Here is a 10,745-nt window from a genome sequence, read left to right as displayed (position 1 = left end):
AGGGGAGTGAGCAAAGTTTTAACTCAATCCTAGGATCCACACTTAAATCTCTAGCCTAAGTCAGGTTTTTAAAACTAAAATGTCCCAAACAAATTGGTTTTCTTTTTCAAATTGTAAGTACATAAATAAAAAAATAAAAACAATACTGTTAATCCATAACAACTACAATGTCTTTGGAACTCATTCCCAGCCTAAAATAAAATCATCAAATCATCTCTGTCCACCTTTAGCTTGATCTGGGTAGCCTACAGCAGCAGAACTGCCCGCATATGGCCTTATGCCCAAAATACTAAATTGTGGCCACAAATTAGTTTATTGTTTATTGTTTATACAAAAATGCGTATTTCATGGCCTGACATAATTAAATTTTTTGGGATGTCATGTCTGGGGCTCCATAGAGTCTGTAACGTTTAGCCTACATATTAACATGGGTTACTATATCGATATAATAAGTAGGATGTTGTTTCTGAGGCTCCGTCGAGTCTCTAACGTTTGGCCTACAAATTTATATAGGTTACTACTGCATCAGATATGTTACATGCATCTCTGCCGCCGCCATCTTGGGGCAGACATCCAACATCTTCTGACCATAAAGACTCATAGATAAAGACGGTATTTGTTTCTGCTATTGGATGTTCATACGAAATTAATGCCAAAAGTCAGCAACATGGAATAACACTTCAAATGTATGCAACGATATTTTGAATTTAATATCACAAGAGGGAACAAGAATCCCTGTTTTAAAGAATTCATATTATGCTTTTCAGCTTTTTCCCTTTCCTTTCATTGTGTTACATATATTTTTGTGCATTTTCTAGGTTTTACAAAATGTAAATGCCCAAAGTACAGCTCTGTTGTAGTCCAGCCTTTACTTCCCTTTGTCACACATGTTCTAATGCTTGCCTAGCTGCTAGGACACACCCTCATCCTCTGCTTCTGACTGGCTAGTAGTCCTTACCTAGGTACTGTCAGGGCCCTCATCCTCTGCTTCTGACTGGCTAGTAGTCCTTACCTAGGTACTGTCAGGGCCCTCATCCTCTGCTTCTGACTGGCTAGTAGTCCTATCCTAGGTACTGTCAGGGCCCTCATACTCTGCTTCTGACTGGCTAGTAGTCCTCACCTAGGTACTGTCAGGGCCCTCATACTCTGCTTCTGACTAGCTAGCAGTCCTCACCTAGGTACTGTCAGGGCCCTCATACTCTGCTCCTGACTGGCTAGCAGTCCTCACCTAGGTACTGTCAGGGCCCTCATACTCTGCTTCTGACTAGCTAGCAGTCCTCACCTAGGTACTGTGCATTTGCGACTCCCAAAAAATGGAATAGAAGTGAGATGTCTCACTCTGTAGCTAAAACCGAGAGCTCAACACACAGGACGAAAAGAGAAGCTGCAGCAATGTGCAATACAACAAAAATATTGGGTTTTTTTAAATTACGTAAACCTTGTAAACCTACTCTGGTAAACCTCCAATTACAAAATGAACCTAAAAATAAGCAGATTATGAGGTCTGAGTTTGTAAGAGGAAGATAACAACTTGTTAAGTGCTTATAAGCAGGTATTTTTTTAGTATTGAGTCATTAAAAATCTCAGTAAGATTCTAAAAATGATGTCTGTAATCCTCATGTAGTCCATGTATTTCAAGCAACAGTTGTGGGGCTGACCTGCACCTCCACCAGCGGCCACTGGAGGCAAATCAATCCCCTTAGACGATATAGAAAAAACTCCTTGGAAGCCCTGATCAATGTTTTGAATCAAGAAATTCTTGGCTTCTTTCCTGACTCGCTGTGATTCATCCAGTTTCCTTCCAGAAGTCACATAAGAGCTGGACCGGGCGTCTGAGCACCAGCTTCTCTTTTCCATCCAGTCTGCCTGCTGGCTGGAGCCAACTATCTAACATTCTTGTTGCCTTTGGTCCACTGTTGCTTTAAAGAGAAATACAATCTTAAAAACAGAGACTATATAAACACAGCAACAGTTGGTTCACAGCAGAAATGCTTCACATTCAATGGGAGAAGAGTGTATCCGTGTGTTAGAGAGAAAGAGAATCAAAGTGGACAAAAGCAAAAATACATGCGACGGACTGTATGTTTTTATTGATCCATTAAGCAAGTGTATGATTATCGGCTTTGGTTTAGAGCTTTTGTCACGTAATGATGATATTGGAAGGAATATAATTGAGTAGGACTACGCATATCAATCAAGATACTTGTTTTATATCGTACTGTAATACACAATAGTAACATTTTTAAAACTAAACGGGCTCCAATGCTCTCACAGAATCACAATAAACACCACAAGTGACCAGCAGCTGCAATGTTATAACAGTTTTGAATGTTCAATTGGTTTTTATTTTCTTATGTGCTTCATTTTAGTTTTTTCAAAACATGTTTGTTCATTTTAGTTTAGTTCTAGTTTTGCAGAAAGGCTTAGTTTAAGTTGTTTTTATCAGGGCTAAGGGTAATGTCTGATAGGTATGTAACTATCAACTTGAATACTGTTTCACAGCCACCCTTGTCATCTGTAACTTCATCCTGATGGCTCACAACACACCTGATCTGAAGCACTTGCTTACACAGCATCTGATCTGCTACAATATTTTAATCATGTTCTTGTTATTTAATTCTCCGAGCTTAGATATCATGTGAGAAATGAAAGGGATTCATTGTGAAGGAATTACGGCATAGCATAGCATAGCATAGCATAGCATTTGGTTGTAAAATAATGGTTTAGGTTGAAGGACTTTGCTTTATGTAGTCAAATGTAGTTGATACATGACTGGTATCCTGCACACGCTGCTGTCTTAATCTTCAAATGAGGGCAAAGGTTGGTATTTGTCCCTTGACATTTTGGCTTTGTAGATGACTGCGGAACTGATCATGCCAACGGCTGCAAGGAGACATCCAGCGATGAAAACCAGGTTCATGTTCAGGTTGATCCCTGGCGGAAAAAGAAGCAAAATTTCAGTTTGAGCTTGTCTGAAGTCTAACTGGGACTTAAACCAGGGGAAACTTCTGGTTTTATACAGTACCTGGGCTTCTGGGGCTCTCTGCTGATCTCCTTAAGCGCAGGGGACCCTGGGACACAAAGTGCCTGGAACTCTGAGTGACAACCTCTCTCTTGATGAGGTGATGATGCTGATCATCTCGCCGTGATCTGGAGTTGACGCATCCCTGGGAGCACCTGGTGTCAGGTTGTCCTAATCTGCAGATCATGACTGAACAGCTGATGTACACCTGAATGCAACAGAACATTATATCAGCAGACATAATAATAACAACACCTTTATTTGTACAGCACATTTAAAAAAAAAAACAGTTCACAAAGTGCTTTGACAGTTGGATTTGTCTTAAATTCAATGTTAAAGGTGCCCTGCCACACAAAACTGTTGTTTTCATGTTGCCTGAGCTCTTTACTATTCATGAGCTGGGTGAAGGATGCTGATAGCCAGGCTCTCATTGGCTAGCTGTTAGCCAATCAGAGTCAAGCAGCTTAGCTTGTTGAATTTGAACTAAAACTGGCACAAATTGAGCTGAGTCTTCCTGCAGGCTTTTTATACCACGCTAGAACGGCTTGAAACAAGGTAACCAAGGTAACAACGGCATTTTTTTCCACAACAAATGTTACAGAGTCCATTGTAGAACTTTTCAGACATTACCACAAAGTAATGAAATACGTGTGGTAAGAGACCTTTAATGCCCTATGGCTTCAGTGTAAGTATTTGTCGTTTCATATTGTGTATGTGATGGCTGATGAAGCTCCATGAACAACAAATTGGCCTCTAACAAAGTTCTTCTTCCAGTCGAACCACATAGTTTATACCTTACCTGCTCATGCAAGCCAATGAACTTAAAGGCCTCCATGCTGAACTGGAATTTTGTGTCGTGGGGGCGGCTATAATTCACAACAGTCGGGTCCTTTGCACACCTAGTCAGAGCAAAACAAACCGATGAAAAATATTGCCTCTGTAACTCTATGCATTACAGTGGGGGATATTTTAGGGGCAGATGTATTTACAACGTAGGGAAAGTAGTAAATAATGCCAAAAATGAAGTAAAGGAAGCATTCACTTTTACATCCTGACATGGTCCTACTGCAAAGATGACCTACTAAATTAAAAGCAGAAAATCAATCTACAAAGTCAAAACACTAGTTGACCTTAGAGAGACATTTACTTTCCACCTATAGGTCCACTTACAGACTCTGTGTTCATGCCTACCCTTTGTCAATGATGGGGTAGGTTGTCTTGTAGTTTGGAATGTCATATGGTGACGCGCTGCAGGACTCCACAAACAACTCGGTGTTCTCAATTGAGGAGGCAACCTCTATCTGCATGTAAAGGGTCTGCTCACTGTCACAGTCCAGAGGGTATGTGTCTGGTGCAAGCGGGGTTAGGAATTTCTTATCAGGATAAAACTCAAACTTGTAGGTGAACGTGCCGAGGCCTTTCTCCGACTCTATGACGTTTTTCCTGTGTGCACTGAAGCTCTGTTTCACTTGTACACTTTTGGGGTAGTTGCATTCGAACTTCAGCTCCAGCAGACATTTCCGGATGATCACGTCTTTTGGGTGGGTGACTAAGGTGACTGTATTCTTGAAAATGAGGTTTTCACCATTTTCCTGCAGAGTCAAAGGTCATCCACTCAGTCCTCACACTGCAAATAAAAAGCAAAACCAATACCTGAGGGAAGAGTACAGCAGGTAATGAAACCAATGGCCGTGCGTTACCTCGACCTGAGTGCCACAACCGTTGAAGGGGACATCAGCAAAGAAGTGAGTGCTGTTGGAGCTGAGGCGGCAGGCGGCGGTGGTGGCGTCATTGATGCGGAAATCCACTTTAACTAGTTTACGATATTTAGACTTCTCAACCGCTAATGTCATTTTGGACTCATCGCAGATCACACCGGATTTAACTAGAACAAGAGACATGTAAAAAATACACATTATGCTGAAAACTGAATATGCTTAAATTAATAATGGGTGATAAAACGTGCATAAAGCAATATTTTTTTAATGAAAATATTGCTTAATGTAGTAATAATAACAATACATTCATTTTTATACATATATATGTAGCACCTTTAAAAGCAGATTACAACGTGCTTCTTTGACAGACAAAGCAATAGCAAAGACAAACAGTACGGCCAAATGAAAGCAAGATAAACTTAATTGTAGATAAATACACACAAAAGAATGAGAGAAATAAAGACAAAATCACATAAAAGCAAGTCTATAAATATTTAAATATTGCCGAAAGAAGCAATATTAGGCTTTAAGCCAACACAAGCTGTTAGACACTGTAAGCTGCGAAGGATCAAGACCTTTGAGAGGTTCCCATGCCTGCAAATAAGACAATAATCAGGTTTTAGGCCCTCCGACAGACCGAGTCTGTGCTGGGCAACACCGTCACCCTCTTTAGGTCCATATAGATACCATTGTTTCAACAGCTTGATTTAATATGTCCACCTAGTTTGGTGATTTTTGGACACATTTTCATTGAGTTATGGTCAGTTTTGTGCCAGGCAAAGGTAATTGTTTAAAACAAGTGAAGCCCCCTTGTGAGCGTTTTCAAAGGTTTACACATCTCTTGTTCTTATTTTAAGGAAGCCAGACATACAACCTTTTTTGGCTGCCGAGCGGAGGCGGGTCTGGCTACTCCACCTAGCATTGTGTAATGGGAGAAGATGTGCTCTGGTTTATTCGCATTTCTTTAAACCAACAACAATTGTCTATGGCGGTGCTGTCGCCGGATGGAGCTGCTGCAAAATAGTTGTGTGAGAGAAAACTTAGATTGGACAGATAGTCTAGCTAGCTGTCTGAATTTACCCTGCAGAGATCTGAGGACCAGGTAATCATAGTCCAGAAACCCACCAGAGTTTAAAATTCCAACAATAAAGAAAGCTGAAGGAAACTCACATCAGCGAAACTACATGCATCCAGCAGAAATTCATTTGGCGCAGGATCCTTCCCGGAAGCAAAACTTCAAGGATGTAGATTAGCGGCAACTGAGTCAAAGTTGTAATAATTTAAACGTTGAGCAACATGATTGCCGTAAATCCGCTCCTCCTATAGGAAATCAATTAAGCAGCCAGCGCATAGATGTTTAACAGTGGATCGTGTAGGCTGCTGAACCCTCTTGTTGTCCTTGGATAAGATTTGACCGGTTTAAAAAAACTTTCTAAATCAGAAAAGAACGTTGAAAAAAGTGACAAATGTTGAAAAAAAAATACAGAAAAAGCCGGACAAAATCCACAAAAAGGTTTTTTTTTCAAACGCTGAAAAAGGGACCCGAACAAATCTGAAAAAGTGATAAAAAAAACATCAAAAACATCGGAAAAAGTAACATAATAAAATAAAACATAATTAATAATTAATAATAATTTAAAAAAAACGTCAAAAAAGTGACAAAAAATGGGAAGAAAATAGACAAAAGCGACAAAATGTTAAAATTTTAACCCAGAAAAACACAAAGTTGAAGGTCGAAGGGAAGACAACACAAGGGTTAAGACACTCTAAAGAAGCGGTCATGGTCCCCCTTTTTGGGTCCCCAGGTGTCAGGGGACGATATATCTGTGTCTTCTGCATAGCATTGAATAGGGACATTGTGACATTGGATGGTTTTGTCCAAGTGGAGCATGAAAATAAGAAATAAAGTGGACCTAAAATTGAACCTTGCGGTACACCACAGATGATGTGAGTTGTAGAAAATGTAATTCGGAAAAAATGACAACCTAAACTAAAATTCTGGAGTAAGACCATTCTTCTCTTCTTAATGTCTTTTGATAATTCCTCATTGTGTTTTTCTAGATGTCATAAAATACATGAAAAACATTTTTTCTTCCAATTTTGTCAATTTTCCAACAGTCTCTCTTTAATACCTGGGTGAATTCTACTAGCCAGGGCTGGTGTATTCTATATGGCCTTTTGTTGTTATAGGGGTCAACAGATTCCAGGACATTCTGACAGGTGTGATAAAAACAAGGAAACCAGGTCCTCTGTTTTAAAATATGGATTAAAGACGCTGACGCTGGTTAAACAAGCAGCAGGAAAAAAGCTCAGAAAACCTGCTAGCAGTATGTATCGGCATATAATTTATATTATATGTCATATTTAATTTTATAACAACATATGTTGCATGCTTATGTTGCTACTTGTCTATGCAAAGATGTGTGGATAAGCAGGTGTTTATTACCAGGATAAACATGACACAGCAAATACACCAGCCATGCAGCCAATACTGGGCCCTTCAACATGGCTGTAAAGATGTTGTTTCTCCCCTGGTGTTTCTTTGCTGGAATCACTTAAAAAGTATAATCCGCTGCAAGGCCACCGATCAGAACCAGACAGATGTCTTCAGCTCCAGTGCGTTTATTTCCACCACCACACCCACATTCCTTCTGCACACCTGTCTGGTGAATAAGTGGTTCTGTATAAAAATCAACATAATACACAAGAATAAATATAACCGTAAACAAGACAAGATTGTACAAAAAATAAAACTACTTAACTGCAATTTGGTGCAAATTGGCCAACAGCATGGCATGACAGTGTACAAGCAACATGCGTCGTTGAAGCTGAAACAGCGTAGTCACGCTTTAGCATCCTCTGTATATGTCCATTAGCAAGGCATCACTTCTCTCTATAGGCCGATAAATGATGTGCAGTGTAATTTTTACACATGACTACCGTAAGCTAGTGTTGTTTTCCAAGGATGGTGAAGGCATGTCCCGCTATGCTCTCCCTTACTTTGCCTCTGATTGGCTTACCCTGACACCCTAATCCTGACAAATCTTACCCATTTTACCTAAACCTAACCAACCCAACCAATGAAGGCAACAAGTACTAGCCAATCCAAAGGCGACTAGAGCGGGTCATGCCTTTGCTACCCAAGGTAAACAAAAAAAAGCCTTCTGGTAGCTGTGCCAAGAGAAATCTTGATCATTCCCAATCAGCAGAGACGGAGAGCGTAGGTTTATGTTAGGAGATAACATAGGCACAGGCTAATTACTGCTAACTAACATGCTAGTTAACATTAACATAGGCACAGGCTAATTACTGCTAACTAACATGCTAGTTAACGCTACAAGGTAATGAAGCCTTTTATACCTTGACGTAGAAATAACCAACGGACAAATAGAGTCTTAAAACGCTTCAGATGTAAAGTTATTCACTGTCAAAGTGGTGCCAAAATGAATGGGAGTCAATGGGATGCTGACGGCAGGTGATAGCTTCGTAGCATTGAAATGGTGCCATGGGAGCTCCGCTTAGAGAGGAGAGGCTGACCCCCCTTGGTTATTATGGTACCCACACAACTTCTAGGCCCTGTCACAGCATTCATACGCTGCCATTGGCCAGGCTATCCTAACCTTAATTACTCGAGGTCCATGCTTAACTCCAACCAATCGGACTGCTTTGTAGGGTGGGATTGCGGAAGTTGCGTCTGGATTCTGCACTGACAAAGCAGGTGGACCAAGTCACTCTTTAGCAGCAGGTCAATGTCCGTTAGCAAGGCAGCACTGCCCTCTACTGGCTCATACGTGCAGAGTAATCTAATAATAATAATAAAATTAGCGGGCTGAGTTAGAAACCGTGCATGCCTTGTCACCGTATGTAATAAGCGGCTGTTTGGTACATTGATGTTAGTCACACATAGATGAAGTTAATTCAATTCAATGTGATTTATAGTATCAAATCATATCTAGAGTTATCTTAAGATACTTTACAGCTAGAGCAGGTCTAGACCACTCTATTATTTACAGCTAGAGCAGGTCTAGACCACACTCTGTAATTGACAAAGACCCAACTATTCCAGTAATTCCCCCAAGAGCAAGCACACACAACTAACTACACTATACTACTACAGTTAACTAACTTAGCCCTGGTAAAATCTTACCAAGTATTATATTTACTCAAGTACAGTTTTGGTTACTTTTTAAATAACAGTTTTCCATCCCGTGTCCAGTGAAAACCACGTATCTCCAGCAGAGTTATAGCCTATAAGTCTATTTTGTTATGATAACAGTTTTCCCCAAAAAATTCAACATCTAAAAAAACTGAAATATTTAAACTGAAAGAAATATATAAACTCAAACCTTCAAAAACAACCAACCTATACTGCCAGGTTACAAAGCTAATAATAAAAAGAAATGATTATATTAATGATTTCAACTTAAGATTTTTAAGCTCTAATATTTCATGACTGGAAAAAAGAGACGGCGTGCATTTCTGTCAACACTCATTGTAACATTGAACCACAGAAATTAAAACTTTAAAACTTTGTGAACTTTGACAGTTAACATCAGATGCTGCTGGGCTTTAATATTATTATATTTAATATCTTCACATTACACGCTAAAGATGAACATTAAACATCATGGCCATGCCTTTAAATGTACTGTGTATACATGAGATATTAAACCTGGCCTTTACTGTAAAACTGGAACAATGTATATACATGAGATATTAAACCTGGTCTTTACTGTAAAACTAAAACAATGTATATACATGAGATATTAAACCTGGTCTTTACTGTAAAACTAAAACAATGTATATACATGAGATATTAAACCTGGTCTTTACTGTAAAACTAAAACAACAGCCTATAAAAACTAAGACACTGAAAACTAATCAGAAACTAAAATGCAATCAAAATAAAATAAGACAAACTCACTGGAAATTCAACCCACTAATAACCATGTATCTCCAGATGTGTTGATGTTGAATATCTGTAATAAACCAAAGAATTAAGTGTCCTTCTTAAGCTAAATAAAGTCTTTAAAAAGCCTTAAGGAAAGAAAACAGGAGGGACAACAGCACTACATCGACAGGGAGGCTGTTACTGCAGGATACAGATGAGTGTTAATAGGCCTTCCTTACATATTGCTGATAATAGGTTACTTACATATTTCAACTAATGGAGGCTGTGACGCGTTTCAGCCCAGATGGCAGATGGAAGGCAGCTGTAGCGTCCTTAATGTCCACGGAGAGTCTCTCAGAGTCGGACTGAGCTCAGACTGAGGGACAGGGAGCCGATCTGGGCGTAGTTGGGTTCCCTGAGTCCAAAGACACACACACACAAACACACACACACACATACACACAGACAATCGTCATTTCTTGGTCCAAATCTGGAATTCAAACTTTTCATAATTTTATTCTTTTTTTCCCCTCGACACACTCACATTTCCCGACGTTGTTGCCACGTTTTTCCCAAGTTTTTGGTAACTTTTTCCGATGTTTCTGTCCGCGTTTTGAGGCTTTTTTCCATCCCTTAACACTTTGTCACTGTTTTCAACGCTCTTTTTTTTAAACGCTATATAATTGAATAAAACACCCAAATTCAATGAAAGTAGTGAACTGATTATTTATTCAACTGTTGAAGAGTAAAAGTTGAAATAAACCATCCAAATTTCCGATATTCAAACTTTTAGAAAATGGGTCAAATTTGACCCGAGCACAACAAGACGGTTAATATAAAAAGTATTTGTGTTAAAACCCGGACCCTATTCATTAATGTATGGACATGTGTGTTAAATGGACATTACTGATGGCTGCATCTGGCAGCTGCTAGCTGATAAATAAAACCCTTGTTGAGCTGCACCTCTGTGCAGCGCTGCATGTTTAAGCATTAGAACCTGCTTTTTTAATCTAATGTCGTTAGAGTTGCAGGAAGACTCGCCCTAGGGCGCAGGTATCAGCCGATGTGTACTGAGCAGACAGTGCTTCCCTGATGTCTCATACGCAGCACAATT

At 39.6% G+C, this 10,745-nt stretch overlaps 1 protein-coding gene across 8 annotated transcripts in view; it reads right to left on the bottom strand.

The window, feature by feature from the left end:
• Window positions 1-2,755: 2,755 nt before the first annotated feature.
• Window positions 2,756-10,745, bottom strand: part of LOC117935911 — a 67,781-nt gene continuing 59,791 nt past the window's right edge. For all 8 annotated transcript variants that reach the window (XM_034858573.1, XM_034858657.1, XM_034858903.1 and 5 more), the window contains 4 exons: window positions 4,214-4,614; window positions 3,822-3,921; window positions 3,026-3,230; window positions 2,756-2,934 (listed from right to left, as the gene is read on the bottom strand). In XM_034858573.1, coding sequence (XP_034714464.1) covers window positions 2,798-2,934; window positions 3,026-3,230; window positions 3,822-3,921; window positions 4,214-4,614 — 843 coding nt within the window. In that variant the 3' untranslated portion in view covers window positions 2,756-2,797. The remainder of the gene's footprint in view (window positions 2,935-3,025; window positions 3,231-3,821; window positions 3,922-4,213; window positions 4,615-10,745) is intronic.

The sequence above is a fragment of the Etheostoma cragini genome, chromosome 1, assembly GCF_013103735.1.
Source record: "Etheostoma cragini isolate CJK2018 chromosome 1, CSU_Ecrag_1.0, whole genome shotgun sequence".
NCBI classification, from domain to species: domain Eukaryota; kingdom Metazoa; phylum Chordata; class Actinopteri; order Perciformes; family Percidae; genus Etheostoma; species Etheostoma cragini.
The sequence above is the reverse complement of the archived record's forward strand: the minus strand, read 5'-3'. Positions and strand labels throughout refer to the sequence as shown.